General features: G+C 39.6%; 2 protein-coding genes across 13 annotated transcripts in view; one reads left to right on the plus strand and one right to left on the minus strand.

The window, feature by feature from the left end:
* Positions 1–1,997: 1,997 nt before the first annotated feature.
* On the minus strand, positions 1,998–4,822 carry LOC127949361 (prostaglandin D2 receptor 2). The gene has a single exon (XM_052546473.1). It carries the CDS (start codon positions 4,612–4,614, stop codon positions 3,325–3,327), a length of 1,290 nt encoding a protein of 429 aa, XP_052402433.1. The 5' UTR covers positions 4,615–4,822; the 3' UTR covers positions 1,998–3,324.
* Positions 4,823–5,818: 996 nt separating this feature from the next.
* Positions 5,819–23,649, plus strand: part of vwa11 (von Willebrand factor A domain containing 11) — a 55,989-nt gene continuing 38,158 nt past the window's right edge. For 4 of the 12 annotated variants that reach the window (XM_052546076.1, XM_052546077.1, XM_052546078.1 and 1 more), the window contains exons 1-6: positions 5,829–5,921; positions 20,149–20,217; positions 20,598–20,786; positions 20,915–21,193; positions 22,485–22,578; positions 22,877–23,005. In XM_052546076.1, coding sequence (XP_052402036.1) covers positions 20,598–20,786; positions 20,915–21,193; positions 22,485–22,578; positions 22,877–23,005 — 691 coding nt within the window. In that variant the 5' untranslated portion in view covers positions 5,829–5,921; positions 20,149–20,217. Of the gene's footprint in view, positions 5,922–6,594; positions 6,786–20,148; positions 20,218–20,597; positions 20,787–20,914; positions 21,194–22,484; positions 22,579–22,876; positions 23,006–23,649 lie in introns of all 12 variants that reach the window. The other 8 variants (XM_052546081.1, XM_052546084.1, XM_052546085.1 and 5 more) reach the window with 5 other exon arrangements.

Here is a 23,649-nt window from a genome sequence, read left to right on the forward strand (position 1 = left end):
TTCTCTGTCTCCTCCCCCTTTGCTGTATAGATTCTCTGAGTCAAGTAAATATATCAAATATTTACAGACATATGACACATGTGACTTCACGAACAGTGATAAAAGAAAACTATGATTCTTTTGACTTTTTAGTTACAAGAAAAATGATTCTAACTGTCTAACTCATATTCAGCATCATTTCACATCTCAGTCTTACCGTTTTAGTTGTGGCAAATTGTTTAAGGCAAATTCAAATGAATTTCTCTTCATTCTCACAACAACAACATTGATTTTCTCTGATCAGACACTAGATTGATGCACTGGCAGTTTATGATTAGACTGTAGATAAGAAGAAATGTTCCATCTCTCATTCTTTTTCCTGATTTACATCTGATTTAATCCTTTACCCTGTCTCCTGCTCTCTCATAAAATCCTCTTACACGTCCATGTTCTTGTCTATAATTTTTCATCCTGTGTTTCCACCCATCACCATTTATTTATATTGTCAAATCTATATGGGTCATTTGAAATGAAGTCAATAACCTTCTGTAAATGCTGCTTACCTTTTGTTGATATACATTAATAGTATAGTAGTAGTAGTGGCAGTAGTAGTAATAATAATAATGATAATAATAGATATATGATAATAATTAATATTTTACAAGATTAGTCATTTGTGGGAAAAGTATGCATCTTCTGAAGTCAGACCTCAGTCATAGACCAGATGTTCTGACAAGCAGCACCTTAAATAACTAGGTGTAAGACTCACATTCCACAGCAGTGCTTTTGTTTGCAGGTGAAGATTTCATGATATACTAAGCACGCACAGCCCACACAACAGTAATGTTATGTAAAAATAAAAAGGGAGAATAAAGAAAAAATCGAATCTCTATGATCTGCATATTGTTCTGATCTCGAGTAACTGTCACATTCACAGAGATGCTAGAGATGTATTCAACTGATAATCTGACTGCTAAGATTAATTTAAAATAAGCATATTTAATAGCTGTGGGAAGAATATGTTAATGTGGGTTCTTGCTAAGCATGTATGTGTTAATGAACACGTACACTCTGGTGTAAAGCGCTTCTTGATTTGGTCACTGTCCATAGCTGGGTTCCTCATTCCCTTTGCCCTCAAGTGCTCAGAGTAGCCGCAAGCTGCTAGTGACGCATAAATGGAGTTTTAATACCCCTAAGAGCATCTGTTTCATACTGTTACAGCAAAGAGCTCACTGTTTTACAGCTTAAAACGTGAACTGTTCCGTCTGTCCACTCTGTGCTCCATCCGTTTAACAATTTAAACATTTTTTTCCCCTCCCGCATGATCCCTTGCTAACTGAACTGCTTATTAAAAACTGGGTCAATGCACATGAAGTATACAGATACTGTGGAAGTTTTGTACAGTACAAAACTATCTATTAAGTAAGCCATATTTAAATAATAATTATTAGAGATTTAGTATTTTGACAGTGATGGGAATTTAGGAAGAAATATTTGAGATTCTGCACTTTTCAGTGTCACTAATCCAGTAAGCAAATTTATAACGTTGATCATGTGAGATTCTTTGTACAGACCGTCAGATGTTCTTGCTTCCATTGAAACATAAGCTGCTCTTTGGATCATCAGAATCATCCTGGATAACATGATCATTAGGTTTTACACAAATTTGTGAAGTTTATGCAACTTTTGTGCTGCAGAGTTCACAATAATTCAAAATCAAATGTTTTACCATATGTATTTTTCTTGATTCTGTGGAATGCAATACATATTATTTATAGTAGAAGATCCAAACTTTTTCATGCAGTGAAAGTGATTAGTAACCACAGCCATCAAACAACATTTAAAGTGATTATCAACCTATGAAAACTCTGCCATTAATTACTGTGTGGTACTCTTGTGAATGTGCATTGAAGACTGACACAGAAGAGAAGAAATTGTTTAATAAATTTGTTATTTTTGTTTTCTTTGCACACAAAAAGTGTTCTCATAGCTTTATAATATTATGGTTGAAACACTGATGTCACATGGACTATTTTACCAATCTCATCATTACTACCTTTCTGGGCCATAAACAGTGTCAGTTGCATTGTTGTCTATGTAGGGTCTGAAAGCTCTCCGATTTCATCACAAATATTTTAATCGATGTTCTGAAGATGAACAAAGGTCTTACGAGTGTGGAACAACATGAAGGTGAGTAATTAATGACAGAATCACTGTAAATGACGGCCTGTTCCTTCGCAATCAAAGGACAAAATGTTGCATTAAAATCTTATGTACTCATTTTTATCATGTTTTTTTGTTTACTTCTGACAGTTTGTCAGCCTCTGGCCAACATTCAGTTTTACAGTATGGAAAAGAACTGCAGTAGCATTCTTCGAAACATTTCATTGTGTGTTCCACAAAACATGACAGACCAAACACAAGAAATTCTGAAATTCATGTAGTTAAAAAAAAAAAAGTAAACACACGCACACACACACACACACACACACATATATATATACTTAAGTTGTTATACTGATAATTTAATTTGTAATAGCAATTTAATGTTATCTGCATATGTGTGGCCTGGGTTAAAATGAGCAGTAATATTAGTATTAAGTCAGCAAACATATTGCATTTAAATGCTTTCCAGCTAATTTTTTAGTGTGCAAATATTCGTATTAAGATAAAACACAAACCCAACATACTTTGCAGGCATTTGATGAAAAGAAATGGAAAAATTAGTCCCCGAACAAAAGTAGCAGTGAGTATCTTGTGTGGTCACCAGCTGCTTTAAGCACCTCAGTGTGAGATGTTACCCCACTCTTTCACCCAGAAACTTGCAAGTTCTGGGGGGAAACCTGGTTACATTTTGATACTTTGACCCTGCAAGGATGATGGCATGTTCACACAGGTGATCATCAGGGACCATGGGCATCTTATATCAGGATTTTGAAAGTCAGTAGAAAGGTCTCTTTATTATCCTAAGTAACTGTGTCTGTGATTGACTGTTAAGGACTACTCCACAGTTGCATGAGCAAAAATTACTATGGTTCATTGAACAAGCATGAAAAAAAAAATCTTTTCAATAAAGCCCCTGTTGCTGAGTTATATATGTATGTAGTCAGTAATCTAAACAATGCGAGAGAACAGAAACAGAAATATGGGTCATGTGTGTTTGAGGGGCTTTGGTTTTGAGTTAATTTGTGTTTACCAGTGGTAATCCAGCATGACTAAAGCCAGTGAAGCAAAGAGATGCAGAAAAGATAAAAGCTTATAAGGCCATCCCATGATTGTGACATCTGGTTTGTAGACTGTAGTTCACTCAGAAACATTAGTCATCAATTCCAGGATATGATAAAGTCACATTTTGTCATCCCTCTCTCCCTCATTTGCCGGGCAGTTTTTAAAGCCAGTGAGGTTGATGGAGTCCTGCATGCCATGCTGAATGTGAGTGGCTCTGGTGGGGGTGGGAGAGCTGGGTGAAGAGGGGAATAATGAATCTTTCTTCCTCATCCTTTCTGTAACCCATATTATGGGTCCAGCTTCCTCCACCAGCCCTTCGAAAAGAGCCCCAAAACTTTGGCGGATACGAGTGCAGAAGTTTGGACAGCTAAAAGTGTAGATAATTGGGTTCAATACAGAGCTTAGGAAGGAGAAGGTTGTCAAGACAGGCAGGTACACCTCCACAAGCTCCACAATTTCTGTCTTGTACTGAGCCGTCACCTCCAGCAAGCAGAAGACGTGGTAGGGCACCCAGCAGAGAATAAAGGTTGCAATCACTGAGGCGACCATCTTCATGAAACTCTCAGAGAGTCGAACGCTGGTTTGTCTGCCTGATGAAGATAGGCTGCGGAAGAATTTCAAGGATCTCACTTTGCCATTGCTCACACCCTGTCGTCGACTCTCAAGCCTCTTTCTGCGAGCTCGCAGTTCAAGAAAAATGGAAGTGTAACTGATGGCGATGACAATCAGAGGTACGACAAATGCCAGCAAGAGTTTGGACACTGCCGTCGCTGCCTGACGCACCTTACAGTCTCTGTGCAGTGTGTTTGAGGAGGAATAGAGTGCAAAATTGTGATAGCAGAGTTTGCGGCCATCCTTCTTTTCCACAACGGAACGGAACATGAAATACGGAAGTGCATTAACCGCCGCCCAAGCCCATCCTAGACCACAGATCTTCCACGCTGCCGACACTGTACGATTGTTCTGAGTCCAAACCGGCTTAGTCACCAACAAACAACGGTCCAATGATATCACAGCCAGTAGGAAGGCAGAGACAAACATGTTGAGGAAAAAAATGGAGGCCTTGGCTGCACACAAAGCGCTGCCCAACTCCCAGCTGTGGTTCATCAATAGGTAATGAGTGAAAAGCGGCAAGGTTAGTGTGGTTAGGAAGTCCGACAATGCCAGATTGAGGACCCATACTGCAGCAACCGTCTTGCGACGAAGACGGAAACCAAGCACCCACAGCACCAGTCCGTTTTCCAGGATCCCCAGAGTGGATACCACACCGTGGATGCTCACCACTGCCAAGTTCACACCAGTGTCTTTGTTTAAGGTGTGATTGCTCATTGTTTGCAGAAGAGGGCAGTGGAGCTCTGAGGTGGATGATGGGCTGAGGGTGGAATTAGGAGGGAATGAGGAAGTCATTGCTGTCACAAAAAAAGAGAAAGAATATTAACATATTTTATTACAACCTTCTGCAATGAAGCATAGATCAATGAAACCTTTATTATGTGTTTTTTTTTAAATGTGTGTGTCGGTGTGTGTTTTATCTTGAAGATGAACATGTGTAGGACCTTCAGCCAGGTGTTGTATTACATCCACGCTCAGAAAAAAGGTACAAAAGCAGTCATTTTGATGGTACATTTTAAAAAGGTATGCCTTTGTATGTATAAGGTCTATATTAGTACCTAAAAGATATAAAAGTGTAAATTTGGAACAGTTACCGCCCCAGTGTCAGCTTTCGTACCTTTTTCTGAGAGTTTGGGATCTGCCAATTGTTTTAGCTTTTTGGAAAATTTGTGAAAGATGTCTCTTATGCTCAACAAGTCCAAATTTATTGGCAAATAAAATACAGTAAAACAGTAATACTATGAAACATTAGTACAGTGGGATATAAAACATCACGGTTAAAACTGCAGCTTTTTGAGATTTAAAACTTAGCATGATTTGTTTGCATAAAAATTCCCTTTATAATAAGACATCTGTTTTGGAATTTGAAAGCAGTGACATTCCAAAGATTATGGTATCTGCCAAAGATTGATGAAAAAAAGAAAGAAAACATATTAGGCTGCCAAGAGACATCCCTTAACATTAAAGGAGCTGCATGCATGTGTGGAAAGTAATGGTCACTTGCTGCATGTTGCAATAACATTCTTTATTTTCCATGTCTGTGGTGTAGCGTGCATGAAGAGACGGAAGCTGTTCACCAAAAAAAAAAATGATTTGAGTAAACTACACTGAACTTTTGAACCCATGATGGAGATGGTGGATCATGCAACAGATGCTTCAGAAGAAGAAAACCTGCAATCATATATATTTCATTTTTACACATAAAACTTTTTGTTTGTTACTGGTTTCAGTATTACATTAAATCTGGATCTGACATGATTTTACTAGGATTCCTTTTTTCTTCTGATAAAACAGCCATTTTAACAGGGGCTTGTAGACTTTTTATACCCACTGTGTATTTTAAACTAGCGGTTTTCTCTTTAAATTTCTTTTAGAATGTAATTTATTGCTTTGTTGCATTTTATGGCTGAAAAACAGAAGATTTCCTAATGCTTTCAAAAAAAAAGAGGAAGAATGTTAAAAGGAGTGAAAAAAACAAGCAAATAGGAGTTGACAAAAGTTAAGCAATCTCAGTCAACTTTATGTCATTTGTAATGAACCGCCTTGTTCTCTTAAGTCTGTTAGACTGTCTGTGAAACATCACACTTTTCATCCAAGACAAGGTACGTTAAATCTTTTTCTCTCTTTAGGCATGTGCATGGATGATCGTATAAGTGTTTTGAGTAACAGCATTTGTCTGCATTTTGTTTTATCTTGTTATCAAAAAAGAGCAGTAAGGACCAAGTCTTGCCAAAATGTAGTGAAATCTGAACAGTGGTGGACGAAGTACACAAATCAAGTACTTGAGTAAAAGTACAGATACATATAATAAAATATTACTCCAGTAAGAGTAAAAGTACTCCTTTTTCAATTTTACTCAAGTAAAAGTACAAAAGTATTAGATTTTTTATGTACTTAAGTAAAAAAGTAATGAAAGATAGATGTTTGCAATTTTATATAGGCTACTTAATTTAATTTTATATTAACACATATTTTTTTATAATCCTACTGCTCAAAATACCTGGGATTTTTTCCAAAATAACCCCTATATGGAGTCAAGATATATTTTTGTTGTTGATATGGACTACGCTGATGAGAGTAATGTTAACTGTGAAGCTTACACTGTGATGTACCCGAGAGAAAACAGAGATGACCATCTGATCTTCACCAGTAAAAACAAAGTATTTTAAAGCTTGTTGTTTTACAGAACATCAAAGTTACAGTACAGACCAAAAGTTTGGACACACCTTCTCATTCAAAGAGTTTTCTTTATTTTCATGACTTTGAAAATTGTAGAGTCACACTGAAGGCATCAAGGGCTATTTGACCAAGAAGGAGACAGATGACCTGGCCTCCACAGTCACCGGACCTGAACCCAATCGAGATGGTTTAGGGGTGAGCTGGACCGCAGACAGAAGGCAAAAGGGCCAACAAGTGCTAAGCATCTCTCGGGGAACTCCTTCAAGACTGTTGGAAGACCATTTCAGGTGACTACCTCTTGAAGCTCATCAAGAGAATGCCAAGAGTGTGCAAAGCAGTAATCAAAGCAAAAGGTGGCTACTTTGAAGAACCTAGAATATTACATATTTTCAGTTGTTTCACACTTTTTTGTTATGTATATAATTCCATATATAATTCCACATGTGTTAATTCATAGTTTTGATGCCTTCTGTGTGAATCTACAATTTTCATAATCATGAAAATAAAGAAAACTCATTGAATGAGAAGGTGTGTCCAAACTTTTGGTCTGTACTGTATATATGACATGATAATAAGGCCTGAAGTTAGGAAGAACATTTTAAGGAAAATATATATATATATATATGTGTGTGTGGTTGAATAAAAATATTTGGACATTATTTATAAAAATTACCTCAACTTAGCACCAACAAGCTTGTTAGCTAGACAGTTAGCATCAGCTGACAATATTTACTTATTTTCAGTACGGTTATGAATAAACATTCATGTCTGTCTACTCGTCTAGTTCCCTCTCGAGAACGGTCTCTCGACATGTCGTTAACACCTACCTGAAATCCTATTGCACAACGCCAGTGAAGTTGCAACTCTCACTGGCCAACTCTCACTGGCCAATGCCAGCCAAGATGGCAAATGTGGGCGAGGCCTCGCCACTATTGTGCCGTCTTGGCGGCATAACCTCAGAATCTTCCTATTGCAATTATCCTACGGAGACAGCTGTTGAGAAGACGCAAGAAGGCGGATTTCCCTCCTGGCGTTCCAGCATGTCGAAAGTTTGCACGCTGTGTTCGGGGCCTATCGAGGCCCCAGACACCCACGAGTTCTGCATCCGTTGCCTGGGCCTCACCCATGCGGAGGCAGTACTCAACGGGTCAGGCTGCCCACACTGCAAAGAATTCTCAGTGCGGGTGCTTAGGGCCCGAAAGAATATCGCCCTCAGTGATTTGACAGGTGGGATGACAGCCGCACGTGGGCGATCGAGCGGAATGGCGCAATTCACCTCCCCCCTGCTCTCCAATGTGCTTGGAGGAGGATCTTCAACATGCTGATTGAGCATCGGAGATTATTTCATTCGGTGCAGCAAGGGACCACGATTTCGATGAGGCGCTGTCCCTAACGACGTCCGAGAAGGACTGGGCCCGCTCTCCAGAGGAGCGCTCTGAAGTGGAGGGACACGCTGCATTCCAGGATGAACTCGTCCGGATTCTCACTAAGGCCGTGAGTGGTTTAGGCTTAGAGTGGGAATCCCCCGACAAACCAGCTAAGAGCAAGCTGGATTCTTGAAATCCCTGGACGAGGGCGGGTCGGATCCAGAGGCGTTTAAAGATTTACGCGCAGCAACGGATTTCGCTCTCAAAGCCACAAAGAAGACGGCCCAGGCGATCGGGCGGAGCATGGGCTACATGATTGTGCTCCACCGGCACCTGTGGTTTACTCTCACTGAGCTGAAGGATGCGGACAGGAGGGCGCTGCTCAATGCTCCTGTATCTCCATCTGGCCTATTTGGAGATGCAGTCGAGGCTATCGCAGAGCGTTTCTCAGAGGCACAGAAATGCTATAGGGCAATCAATCACTTTCTGCTGCGCCAGGCTGCAGCACAGCCTTCTGCGCACAGTAGATCCTCATCTACTTCCAACCTGCCGTCGAAGCGCCAAAACTCCGTGGCAGAGGACACCGAAGGAAAGGTGTCACGGGTTCAAGAAAGGCGGGAACCGTCCCGGGGGAGCTCCTCCGTCAGATCAAAAACCTCGTTCCTGACGAGAGGGCGCGGAGGAGGAGAGCGCTGAGCGGCGGCCCCGCTGCGAAGCGTCTATGATATTCTTACGAAGTCCCCTTGGCGATTGCAGGCGACTACGAGAATGTCTGTGTTGTGTATGTTAAAAAAGCAATAAAGTCTGTGACACCCTCACAAAAAGAGCATTTTTCTCCTCCCCCAGTGATAACGGTCTTACATACAGCCATGAAACAGTCAATAGAACCGGGCTCACAGCTTCCCCGTGAATCTGGCAAGGCTCATGCCCAGGTGTCAGGTGTCAGGTGTCGGACCTACGCAGCCGCGGCTTGCTCTCGACATCTCGCACACACGCACATGCGTGTCATTCAATCATTCAACAGGAGACTCGCGCACCCCGCTGATCGGCGAAGCACGACCCTTCCTAACACACATCGCTCCCACTCGTCCCGTGAGTTTTCTGAAAACAACCCCGGTACACAGCAGCGTCATTCAGAATGCAGAGGGCGAGGCACTTCGCCCTCTGTGTCTTTTTGCGAGCGCATGGCGATCCATTCCGGGCATTTCGGTTTGGTCACGGAACGTCATAGAGAACGGCTACACGCTTCAGTTTCGAAAGCAGACCACCCCGGTTCAATGGCATGGTCATGTAGACGGTTCCGGCTCACAGTGAGCTGGTTCTGGGACAAGAAATTCTCAATCTCCTCGCAAAACGCGAAGAAAGGTGGTGGTCTCCATCCAATATTAGACCTGAGACCCGTCAAACGTGCGTTGTACAAACGCGCTTTCAAAATGACAATGCTAAAGCAGATACTGGCACAGATTTGACCCGGAGATTGGTTCGGTGGAAAGACGCATATTTTCATATCCAGATCGCCCCTCATCACAGGCGCTTTCTGAGATTTGGGTTTGAAGGCATAGCATATCAGTTCATGGTGATGCCATTCGGGCTAGGGCTTGTGCCCCGTACGTTTACGAAATGTGTGGATGCATCACTTTCCCCTCTGAGAGTGAGCGGAATGCGCATACTGAACTATTTGGACGATTGGCTGATCTTGCCACATTCAGAGGATGTCCTCAACGGCCACAAACACGCTCTGTTATGTCACCTGGAGAGTTTGGGTCTCTGTGTGAATGTACAAAAAAGCGTGTTACGCCCCAGCCAAACAATCATGTATCTAGGGGTGCAGTTGGTCTGGCTAACAATGAGGGCGCGTCTGAGCCAGGAGCGTGTACAACATTTAATGTCCGCTCTGAACGCATTCAGACTGGGCCGTCCCGTAGCACTGAAGGAATATCAGAGGCTCTTGGGGCGGATGGCGGCGGTCGCGACGGTCTGTCACCTCGGTCTACTCTATATGTGCCCACTCCAGTTATGGCTGAAAACGCAAGTACCGAGATGGGCGTGGAAATTGGGCTGTGCCCCCATTGGGGTCACTCGCAGGTGCTTAAGCACGCTGAAACCATGGCAGAACCCCGACTTGTACCAGCGCTGCGTCCAGATGGGTCTAGTCACGCGGTGGAAAGTGGTCACGACGGACGCGTCGACGACGGGCTGGGGAGCTCACTGCGATGGCTTACCGGCCTCGGGCCACTGGACAGAGTCTGAGAGAACGTGGCACATAAATCGTCTCGAGCTGGGAGAGGTTTCTTTGGCCCTTCAGAGTTTTATGACGCAAATCAGGGGGTACCACGTGTTGATTCGCACAGACAACATGACGGTGGTATCGTACATAAACCGCCAGGGCGGAGTACACTCGAAAGCCCTGTACAGTCAGGTAGCACGCCTTTTGCTGTGGGCCGATCAACATCTGCTCTCCATTCGAGCAGCGCACGTTCCGGGATGCCTGAACAGTGGCGTGGATATGCGTCAAGGAACGGGATTCCTCACGGAGAATGGAGACTAAACCCTGGGACAGTGAGGCTAATCTGGGAACAGTTTGAGAAAGTGGAGGTGGTCCTGTTCGCAACAGAGGAGAACACGCATTGCCCTTTGTTCTTCTCGCTGTCGCGCTCTCCCCTGGCCGGGATGCACTCACAATGCCGTGGCTGAATGCCCAACTGTATGCATTCCCCCTGCTAAAGATTTTGTAACAAGTGCTGCACAAAATCAGAGAGGAGAAAGCGTCAGTGCTATTAGTCTCTCCATACTGGCCGAACAGGCCTTGGTTTCCCGATCTTCTAGAAATACTAATGGCTCCCCCGTGGCCGATCCCGCTGAGACGAGCTCTCCTGTCTCAGGCAGATGGCTTGATATGGCACCCCAACCCAGAATGGTGGAAACTTCAGGTGTGGATGGTTTGTGGGAACCGGTAAACCCGGGTTCGTTGTCTCACCGCGTGATGTACACGATTACGGAGGCGCGAGCCCCTTCTACGAGATGCCTGTACACTTGTAAATGGACAGTCTTTGAGAGATGGTGTGAATCGAATGGTTGGGACCCGGAAAGCTGCCCTGTGTCTGACATTCTGGATTTTCTGCAACAACGAATGGACGGTGGCAGTATGCCCTCTACGCTTAAGGTTTACGTTGCAGCTATCTCAGCTTTTCACGCTGCTGTTGACAGGCGCTCAGTTGGGAAACAAGATCTATTGATCAGATTTTTGAGAGGTGCGAGAAGACTAAAACCCTCCCGCCCCCCTACAATGCCATCCTGGGATCTGGCTCTGGTGCTGGGAGCACTAGCCCTTAGGGCTGTAGTACTCGAGTCCGGTCTTGGACTCGAGTCCGGACTCGAGACATTTTTCTGTCGTCTCGGACTTGTCTCGGACTCGTTGAATTTGCACTCGGACTTGTCTCGGACTTGGCCATTGGACTCGCCAAGTCTTCTAGTTGGTCTCGACCGAGTCCAGCAAAAAAATAAAAATAAAAAATGTCTCCTTCAAAACAAAACCACATTTGCATGATGTCGCGACTGAAAACGTGTGGAAAACGCTAGGCGCGCCGCTCTCCTTATTTCCAAAGCACTCTGTAATCTGCGCTCGCGCTCCAGTGGCGTCTGCTGTTGCTGGGCAACCATGACCCGCTCTCCATGATGACGCAGAAGTTTCAGCAAAGAATAAATGGAATTCCAGCACTTAAAATCACTTGCAGTAGCTCTGCTAATAGATTCATTTAAAAAATGACTATCCTTGTACAACTATGATCATCTGTTTCTCCATCTTGCCTTAGCTTTCAGTATTGTTCCGGGAAAGGATGTGCATGACCAGTGGTGCACTTACTGCGACCTGAAAAGTTTAGATGTTTCTAATTTAATTTTCTACCTGTTAGATTGTGTTTTATTTACGTCTACACCTAGATAGCCTTTTTTTTTAATCAATAAACGCGTATTAATGTATAGCCTTATGCAACAATTAAATATGTAAATTTTAAAAACTTTATATATGACATTACATATTTACATTTTCATGTAACAGCCAGTATTTGTATCTGTAACAATCACAAAATTTTTCCTATCTGCATTCGGATACAACATCGTAGCCTACAGTTACTTGATAAGACTGTTATGACTTTTTATATATTTTTTCGTAGTTATCACTGAACAAGTATGTCGTGTTAAACTGAATTAATTATTAATTTCTAAAATAATATTTAACATGCAAGCAGAGAGATGTCATGACAAACGTGTCATAGTGATCATTTGAACACGACTGAATCCATTCAATGCACACATTCTCATTACGCAGAACACTTTGAGCGAGTCTATAATGTATAGTCGACTTCACTAAACAGATGTGTGTGTGCCGCGCAAACCAGCAAAACATAAAGATGCAAACATGTAGGACAAGTAGACAATGTATCCATATCTATGTTGATTATTAGCCTACTTTTGAGAGAGAACTGATTTGGTTTTTGAGAGACTGAGACGCGCAGCGCGGCTGTTTGATTGGTGAGCGCGCTGTGCTTATTCCATTCATTCGTATCATGGTAGCCTAAGCTTTCAATATTTGCCTTTTAAATATATACAAATAATATAACGTGTAGCTATGATGTATTATTATAGGTAAAATTACTCTTGCAACGCTCTTATTTCTGAGAGATGCACAGAGAGGCGACAACAATGCGGTGTTTGATTTGCGCGCTTTTCACTCATAAAGTTTACATTCATTCACTTCTGGCGCTGATGCCCTGGCTCACCTGTTATCTAGCAAACACCAGACTGTGTCAGCTTCAGCCGAGTATTCAGGCAGAATTATTCCTTGTCCGTTATTCGTTTTTTAAGCCATTATCCGTGCCATTCCGAATAAGGTATTCGGCTTCAGGCACAACCCTAATTATTACATTACATAGGCCTATTTTATTTTTACATGCAACATAGATAAGGTCATATAGTAACAGCTCCACGCAATATTGTAATTCTAAAATTCACGTCGTACTTGCAAACACTTTGTATGCATTATGGTTAATACATGCTGGAGTAGTCGATTGTTTCCGACAGTGCTCGACTAGTCTATGCAAACACTAGCACAGTATGACAAAAATTGCTGTATTTATGTGCGCATGCCCAGTAGAGCCAAACGTATCCATTCTAGCCTTGCTGCGTGCATTTGTCATATCCCGAGCTTTGCGTGTGTCTGTGCACTGTGCCAATTAGGCATAGTCATATACATTTTTGACCACAGATATAATGTCAACAAAAAATAAAGTACATAAAAATTATTTGACCTTACAGTTCCAAACTTTGTTTGTTTATCCAAGTTTAGCTCCCAGGGTCGGACTGGGGGTAAAACCAGTACTCATTAGCAAAGCCCCAAAGGAAGAGAGGGCCCTTGAAAAGTATGAATCTGAAATATATTTTATTTTACCTGGATATTTTCATGGGTGGGGGGCATGGGGGCCCATCAGGACTGCCTATGCATAGGGCCCAGGATCTTGTTTAACGCCCCTGTTAGCTTTAACCCTAATTATACACACTTGAACCTAATCAAGCTCTTACTAGACACACTAATCTTCCAGGTGTTTTAAGGCCAGTTGGAGCTAAACTTTTCAGGACATTGGCCATCCAGGATGTAGTTTGGAGACCCCTGTCCTACAGAGTTGTTACTTTGCACATGCTTTTTGATCATTACAAATAATAATGTAAAATGATTTTCTTAGAATAGGAGATATGCTTTCTCTCGCATCACAAACATTATCAGTAGTTAAGTATGTGGTCTTGAATAGGACCCTTTTTTCAATCATTTGGACTCGGTCTTGGACTTGGACTCGAAACTTTTGGACTTGGACTTGACTTGGACTCGAACCTCTTTGGACTCGGTCTTGACTCGGTCTCGACTAGTCCTGGACTTGGACTTGACTTGGACTCGACAAAGCCGGACTTGACTACAGCTCTACTAGCCCTCCCGCCATTCGAGCCACTTCAGTCTGTCGGCTTGAAGGAGCTCACGCTTAAAACTGTGCTGCTGCTCGCCCTTGCGTCGTGCAAGCGCATGGGGGATTTGCAAGCGCTCTCTGTGAATGCGGACTGTATGCAGTTTGGACTGTATGCAGTTAAATCTCTCTCGACACCATTTAGAGGGCAAGTGGTGGATCTTTCTGCCTTCTCTCCAGAATCGGAGATTTCACTGGACGGCTCCGAGTCAGGTGTTGTGCCGGTGAGGGCTTTACCCAGTGAGAGTTGGCCAGTGAGAGTTGCAACTTGATTTCAGGTAGGTTAGGAAGGAAGGGAGTCCCCAAGGCGTTAACGCCATGTCTCGTTCCCGTCTCTCAGGGAACCAAGGTTACGACAGTAACCGGAGACGTTAATCCAAACAATATAACATTACTGTTGATAAACAATATAAAAACAGACGTCACATAGGACATTTTAATAAAACTGTTAACATTACGGCAGCGGGGAATTTGAACGTGCATTAGTTATTGTATTTAATCTGTGTTATTTGAAGTTTTTTTTTTTTTTTACCTAAAATTGATGTGTCTGCATCGTCTGCACTCGAGCATTTCAGTGGGCTTAAAAAGATCACTCTTTACAACGGATTTAGTTCCCAAACAACTGACAATTTTGACCTAAATATGATTTTCAGTTACAATTATTAAACCAAAATGTAGACATTAATAACTTACTTTTAGCAACATCAGACGCACGTGCACTCACAAGATCTCCTGGTTCTTAGTTCTGGAGACTTGCACTAAACAGTTCATTTGAATCAGCGAGTGGTCGACTCCAGAAAAGCTGCAATCCATAGACAGTAGGCTGCAATTGGATCATTCTAATTCGTAAACGAATCGTTTGGTGCGATTTGCAATCCGATTTAAAAGTATATTTTCAAAAGACTCAGTTCGTTCATGATGAATCAGACACCGCTTCTGCGTGTCGGAGCACTTGATATATTATAGGGAGTAACGATATGTTTTATAAAATGTAGTGAAGTTAAAAGTACGATTTTATGCTTTGGAATGTAGTGAAGTAAAAGTAAAAGTTACTCAAAATAAAACTACTCAAGTAAAGTACAGTTACTTGAAAAATGTACTTAAGTACAGCAACGAAGTAAAGCTACTCCATTACTGCCCACCACTGAATCTGAACCATAGTTTATCAAGAGCACTCATTTTCTAATCAATATAACAGTAGTTTACAGTGTCTAAACTAGCATATTGCTTAATAAATGTGCTCAGATTTAGATTCATTTAGTTTCACAGTGTGTTAAACAGGAATGTATCTCACACTTACATAACAATTGGTGTTTAAGCAGAAATGATGACTGCGCGATGTCTACCGTTCGTTTATCCTACATCATCCATTCATGTCAAAGTTGTCAGTTATTATTCCTCAGGAAAATCTTGGTGTTGAGGATATAAACCTACTAGACTTTCATTCAGGAATGGTAATGGTTCTCATTGTTCCTTGAAAAAAGTAGATTACGATTGGGAACATGAGCATGTCAGTGCCTGTCCGACAATTCCTCTGTAACAACAACATTTACTTAGAAACATGAAAAGGGCAGTGGGAAGATGAAAGGCAGTCTTAGAAGAAAAGTGAGCAATCGGTTTCATTTGAATTATAATGTAATGACACAGATGTTTACTCATCCAAGACTTAAGGATGGGTCTTCAGAGGAAACCTCCTGAAATACAGAAAAATACAGTGGATAAAATATTTCATTTTGTGTAAAAACAGATGTTCATGTTCATCAGCATGATTTGAGAATGTTACAAATAGCATCTTTTGCTTCACAGAATTTTTTTTATTTAGGGCAGAATCTGTAATCCCCATGTTATTGCAAACCTGTAAGAATTTATTTATTTTTCGGAGCACACAAAGATAAATTCCTGTCATATGAGGTCAAATAGCTTTGCCTGAGGAACAGACTAAAATGTAGTCATTGTTCACTAATAACTTTAACAATCAATATTGAAACAAGAGCAAAAAACAACAACTTTGTGGTATTTCATGGCACCTTTGAGCCTTGATTTTTGTCTGCCTTGATTCTTCTTCTCTTTATTATTATTATTATTATTATTATTATTATTATTATTAAGAGATCAGTGAGGATGTTCTTAAAGTCCTTCTTACTATTTTAGTTGATCAGTATCTTGTTACTGTAAAAAGGGAATTTCAGACATTAATCTTTTTTGTGCCATATTTGACAGTAATACTGTAAAATATGATTTTAAATTATCTCTTGTATTTTAATATATATATGTATTGTAATCTGTCCGTGTGTGTGTGTGTGTGTGGGTGTGTGTGTGTGTGTAAGGTGATACTATCATATTTCAAATAACTTTTGTGAAAATAAAACGTCAAAATATGGGGGAAATACTGTTCCAAAGTGTTGTATTGTCATTCAGTGTAAATATCTGGACTTTGATTTTGCCATTACATCTTTAAATAAACATATGAAATACCAGGTTAAAACATTATGTTTTTTTTTTGCCATTTTCAATTAAGTGTTGGCTTTGTTATATTAAAAGGACTATGTCTTATCAGTTATAACCAGGGGACTTTCGTCCCGGAAATGCAGTTTATCAGAAATCATTCAGTGTAACATGAAAAAGAAGCCATTCTGAAATCATATAAAAAACTGACAGTCATTCGACTGTCTGTGACATCTTCAGATGGCACCCTGAAGATTGAGCAGTGCTGCAAAAAAGTGAATTTATTGCTCTTAAAAAATTCTGAAGTTACAAAAACACATTTCATTCAGTGAAATGCCAAAAATCACTTTGTTAGATGTTTTGAAAATTAAGTTGATGCTGTGAATAATTGTAATCAACTTTACTAGTCAATCGCATATTTGAAATAGGTGGCCAGTTGATTGCCTAATGTTTTTGTCATTTAATGCAAATTCCATGTTACATTGTCATGATTTGGTCATTGAACTTCCGTTTATTCACCATCAGAGGTCATCATCCACAGCACAGACTCTCACACTACACAGTACTCCCTAGACTACATTTCCTATGCTCCATTGCACCAACCACATTCTCCAGATAACTATCACACACAGCTGCCACCAATTACACACACAGCACAATCATCAGACACACTTTATAAGCACTGGACTTCCTCTCACACACCGTCGAGTATTGTTTTGCATACATCCCTTTCCTAGCAATTGGTGTGATACCAAATTATTCCTTTGTTTTCATAGTGTTGTTTTAGTTTCTTGTTTTCATAGTGTTGTTTTAGTTTCTTGTTTTCTTAGTCTTGCCTTAGTTTCTTTATTTCATAGTCTTTTCTTAGTTCCCTTGCCATTCTTCACTCGTACTGCGTATGGGGAAAAGCACCTTTTTTCCTTAATACTGAAGCCTTTTTTCAATAACGCAGTGCAATTGCACTGCAATTGGTTTAATCTGTAAACTTTGTTAAACCGATGGCAGCGCTGCGTAGCTGCGTGAGCCTGTGGCGATGCAACGTGCCAAAGCCCGCCAAAATGTGAGGAGGGGTGGCTATATAAGCAGTCAAATCGCCAGAGGAAATCAGATCTCACTCCTTCAGCGACGACTTCACTTCGCTGGGTCCCGACTGAACGCCTTCGCAGGAACGAGCTCTCACCGTTGAAGAGGCACAAGAGGTGATTCTGACTCCACCCACTTGACGTCACAAGAGCCCATCGACGCTAGAGCAGGGATGGATGACGAGCTTCTCCGTATCCTCTCCAAAACTGTGGGCCCCCCCCCTAAAGAGCCGACGCGCAGCAGGCTGGATGACTGTTACCTGCCGGGACACCGCCAGGCCCCCCACCAGCGCTCTGCCCCGTTCTTCCCTGAGGTTCATGACGAGCTGACCAAGTCATGGCACGCCCTCTACGCACTTCCTTTGCAGCTCTCACCTCAGTAGACTGCTCTCAGGAGAAGGGCTATGAGCAATTGGCGCGCCTGGCTGTGGGGTGGAAAAGCAAAAGAGCCCTTTCTTCCAAGCCCTGCAGGATGACCTCTGCCATGGCCGACATAGCCTACATTTCTGTGGTTTTCATGGCCATATTGCAAGTGTTCCGGGCAAAGCTACTCCGTTCCCTGGATGAGTCTAGGCCTAATGAACCTGCTTTACACAACCTCTGCAGCACCACGGATATGGCCCTGCACGCCACGAAAGTCACGGCCCAGGCCATCGGATGATCTATGGCAAACCTTGTTGTGCTGGAGTGCCACCTCTGGCTCAACCTGACGGAAATAAAGGAGAGCGACAAAGCAGCTTTCCTCGTTGCCGCAGTCTCTCCATCCGGTGAAGAAACACAAATGATTCTTTTTTTTTAAATATGTTTAACAATATTTTTTTTTTGGTATATAAATAATGTTAATGAAATTTAGTGGGTTTCTTCTGTAAATCATAGGGAACAAAAAATGTATCAGAAAAACATAAATCCCAGTTACAGTTAAATTACACTATTAATGTATCACAATATTATTACTGTATTACAATTTTGTTGATTCTTGAAACACCTTTTCCTCTTTCACCCATATATGAAATATATTGCAATAAACATTTGTTGTTGTTATTATCAGGGTTGACATTTTAAAGGATCCTTTGATAAATAGGAAGTTCAAAGATTTTACTCGGTTCAAAGCTTTTTACTCTGCCACTGCCATTAGTTCCTCTATTCACAAAGCAGCACCCGGATAGACTAAAATGAAACATACCTTTTATGAAGTTTGTTTACTGTGCTCCCACAGAGCATCTTCTTCAGGTGATCTTTAGGTGTCCCTCAGTTTCTTTCTTCTGTCTCATTTCTTCTTGCTCTTCACTCTCTTTTTTCCAATCCTGTGTCTCTTACATCATTTGTATGTAGTTTTGAAGAGGTGGGGTCTATCACAGTTGAAGAACAGTAAAAAGCTGTAGGTGTAAGTGGGATCTTTGTGTTTTTCTGTCACATGACAGTTCATCTATTCATAATTATTATATTTTGTTTCGCCTACAGATAACAGCTGTATGTATGTATTCAGATTGTATGTCTTTTAAATGTATGAATAGTGCTGAACAATACATTTGAATTGTTTTATTAGCAATTTGAGGCCACAGAGGAACCAAATAAATAAATAAATGAGCAGAGACAATGAAAGGTTTGACAAAATACAGACAAGATAATCACCACAGTAGATTTAAAACTTCTTAATGTGTGAAAATCTCATTACCTTGCTGTAACATGATGGTATGGCTTATTTTTTGGCTCACATCCTTAGATCTTTTAATTTAAATTATTTGAGAGACATGGTCATAGTTGCTGATATATAATCACTGAATAAGACAATAATGATTGACTTTTTGAAAAATGAGGTAAAAAGAGCTGAGCAGGGCGCGATTCAACAACCATGTGATGTAAAAGACAGGTTGAAATCTGCCACATTTGCGAAAGAAATGTATATTTTGTCAACCTGATTGATAATTGGAACTAAATTGCTCCTACATTTGTTTTTATTTTCAGTTATGTAAGGAACTTCACATGAAATAATGAAAAAAATAAATCTGGTTACACTTTAGAATTCAGCTCGGTGGAACATTGGCAAAAACTGTATTTTCCAAAAGTACTATTCATTTATTTATTTTAATAAGGACCATTTTTGTACAAATTTAAATAAAGTAATAGTATAATACAAAAGTAAATTCTGATTCAATGATTTAATTAATCCAATTAAGGTTATATGGATTTCCTTATTGCATCCTGGCAAGTCTCAAGATAATGTATGAATCTCATTTAACCTGTTACGAAATACAGTCAATAATATTACTGACTGAGCAATTTACTGAACTTTCAGGGGGCCTCAGTGTTCGAGAACAGGTCTGATCTTATTGCAGAATGTGATTGTTGTTTCTATAGATTATAATAAACTGGGACGAGGCTCATACATTCATAAAGTAAATTAAAATTAATCAATGTAGAATTTTTATATGTATGGTCAAAGGTGGATTTGACCCAATATAAACTTATCTGACATGCTTCAGACCAGAAACAGTTAAGTCGTAAACTCAGTTTTATTACAGCTCTAGTTTTATAATAACAGTTTTGGATGTTATTTCACAGTTGATGTTGGCTATTATAGTAATGATTCATAATTTTGTTTTTGTGTGAGATGTAACAATATTTTAAAGGCAGCCATGTCTTAATAATGTAATTCCTCCATTGTGGTTAATCATTTGCTGCGGTCTGATTGCATGATAACTTCTGACCACTCTGAGATAAGACATTATATATACTTGTCATCAGAGACTAACAAGGATCCACAATTAAGGGGAGATACAGGAGGAAAAGAATCAAATTGCAAGTTGGTGTAAGGTAAGAAGGTCTTATATTTTCATATCATATCATATCATATCATATTAGATCATCCTATTCTAATGAAAGTAATAGTTTACTTATATATATATATATATATATATATATATATATATATATATATATATATATATATATATGTGAGTTTGTGTTTGTGTGAGACCCTGGACCACAAATAAGTCATAAGTCACTGGGGTATATTTGTAGCGATCGCCAACAATACGTACTTAATTATGTATCAAAACTTAATTTTAGATTAGTAATATGCATTGCTAAGATTGATGAAAATTTCTCTTACATAGTTATTTTCACATATCTGTAACTAGTGCTGTTGCACAGGCCAGCTTTACTGAAAGTTAATATTTGTACACTTAATTCAGATGATCATGAAGTTATTGGTGCCCACCGTGGCCCTGATCGCACTAGTAGTGTCCAGGGTGCAGGCATTTTATTCAGTTGGGGAAAACGAAAACACCCATGTGACCATTACTCACAATGCGGTAATGGCGAAGATCCGTGAGGTGTGTGAAGCAGTGGCTGAATCAGAAGGAAGAGATTTCAAACCCATGGTGAGTTTGTGTACAAGCAGAGGCATAAAACAGCACTAGCATGAAAGCTGTGCACTTGAATATGAAAGACATATGATAATAATTTTTCTAAACTATGACACATAATTGAATTTCCCACTTTAACTCAGAACTCATCAGCAGAAGAGCTGCTGCATGCGTGTCTGGGCAGAGCCACAGGTGAGGTATCGGGGGCCAAGTTCAGGACAGCACTGAATCAGATCTACAAGCAGAATGGCTTTGTGGACCAGGACTTCATGAGCAGCGCACCACACCACTTCAATAATGAGGCCTTCAAAGAGGGTCGCAACCTTATCATTCAGGGGATTGTAGCCATTAAAGCGAACGTCCGCACCGACAACTTTCAGTCTGCCCGAGAAACACTGGGGCGAGTGTGTCACACACTGCAGGTCAGCAAGAGGGAGATAAGTCAGAATAAGTGACATTGCACAAGTATATTGCCTCAGAATTGCTCAAGTCAAGTCGAGCTTTTTTGTCTTTCCGCTACATGTGTGGACATACAGTGGAATGAAATGTTGTGTCTCGCACGACCACGGTGGTAAAGAAATAATCATAAATATACAACACTAAATATAATAACACATAAATATAATCATAAAAATACAACACTAGAAGCAAGAACAATTTTTAGACCTACATAGCTTACTTTTTCTGAAGCGGTAATCTTAATATACCCTTATGAAACAAAAATATATCGCAGTATATTGGAAAATATCATGTAATATATTAGGCATATATTCTTATATATATTTATTTTTCCCAATATATTTCAATATATTGAAAGCGGCAATCATTTGTATATTTTGCAATATATTATATATGTATCATCAATATATTATTACATGTATTCAAACATATAAAATATTAGAAAACAAAAAGGGAAAAAAATATATTACAATATATCACAATATATTTTAAGAAATGTATTGGTAAATATATTTTCCTTTCATAAGGGTACATATACTAGAATAGTTGACTATACATACATATAACCTAAAACAGACTACACAAGTACTTTACATAACTGTGCATGATATTGTGCAAAAGAGTTAAGGTTAAGATGGAAGTAGTGCGATATGATTTGTGGTGCATTCACAAGTAAATATTTGTGTTATCTTATTAAGTCCTTGTAACATGAATTTACAAGAAATATAAGAAAAATTCTGGTGGAGTGGTTTGGACGGTATTTGATCATCATCGTCTGTCTGGAATAACACGAAGAAACAGAACAAACTGAGACAGACTAAATCCAGACTAACACATCTCAAAGATGCTTCAAGAAACCTACCAAAAATATGCCAAAAATAACGTCATAAAACTTCTATTAACTGAATTAAATTAACATTTGGTGTGAACAAAAATCTTACTAGATTACAATTAATGGCAAAATGAATGTTTGTAAATGTAAACTGTTATTTCCTACTGAGACACTACAGCAAAAGATAGAAATAACTGACTTAAAACCATTTTTAGCTGGTGAAAATACTAGTGTTTTAATAATTGTGGCCACCACTGTGTGCGAGTATATATATATATATATATGTATATAAATAAATAAATGAATATAAATATATAAATTATTATTTTTAATAAATTATATATATATATATATATATATATAAGGTTAAGATGGATATATATATATATATATATATATATATTTTTTTTTTTTTTTTTCAGGATTTTTACAGCCACAGTAACTGGGTTGAATTAGGTAACCAAAGTCCTTATGCCAACCTCATCAGTCCGGATCTCAACATTGAGAATATTACAGGTAAATAAAGCTATGGGTGTGATTTATGAGAGAGGGTAATGTAAAAAAAAAAAGAGATTACTCCATTTTTTTGGTGTTTACATGTCCAATGTTCATGTGTAATAGCTCTTAATAATCAATATTTTTAATGAAAACCGGAGGTAAGTAAACAGATGACTTGGTGCTTAACTGATTAGAGTTTATACTTGGGAGTACATATCATATTATGTGAGATTAATCTATGTTGACTGTTCCTAAACAGCAAATAAGTCAATTGAGTGCATGACTGTGATTTGCATGTAAATGTGTTAATGTGCAGACATTGAAATGCCAACATGCAGTGACTGTGCCAGTGGTACCTGTCCAAACCAGCTGCTTCCGGCCATTCTGAATGGGAAGTACCTCACTTCAGGATATATAGGCTTGTTCTCCTCTGTAAAACCTGAAGGTGAGGAGACATACCTAGATATATGGATGAGCAAACATACTGCAAAAAAAAAGTTGAACTCAAAATGTATTAGCAACTAGTTACTAACCTAACTTTACAGTCTTGGTTTTGTAAATCCTATTAACTATGTAAATAGATTAGCTTTTAAAAAAACAATTCATACCCAAATGAAGTTTTGGTGTTCAGCCCTAGTATGGGTAAACAACTGAGCATGGACTTTTTTTCAAATGACGTTGTAACTAGGATGTTGTCGGATGTTGTAAAGTTGTGGCAAACTGGCACATTTTTTCTTTCATTATTACATAATGCAGCAAAATCTATTTGATATATTGTGTTCATGGGGTAAGAAGTGGCTTCAAATTAAGCAGTATCCAAATTTTCAAATTTGTTGTGAAAAAAAGAGTTGCTTTATTAGTTATTTTGTTTCCCATGTATGGACTGACAGCTCTAGTATTGCCATGTTGAGAGAAATCGTGAGAAAGTGCAAGTCTTCAAAATCAATAAAAACAGTCAAATGCAAACTCAGAATATTAAACAAACATTTAATAATTAAATGTGTTAAATAATACAATATAATTTATGTATTTAATCCCATTTTATTAATCAATGTCTTTGCTACTGACCTTCGATAATCCAATTCAACA

This window comes from Carassius gibelio, chromosome B1 (genome assembly GCF_023724105.1).
Source record: "Carassius gibelio isolate Cgi1373 ecotype wild population from Czech Republic chromosome B1, carGib1.2-hapl.c, whole genome shotgun sequence".
Classification (NCBI taxonomy): domain Eukaryota; kingdom Metazoa; phylum Chordata; class Actinopteri; order Cypriniformes; family Cyprinidae; genus Carassius; species Carassius gibelio.

Coding starts and splice junctions, on each gene's coding strand:
- LOC127949361 (XM_052546473.1), bottom strand. CDS start 4,614: ATGACTTCCTCATTCCCTCCTAATTCCACCCTCAGCCCATCATCCACC.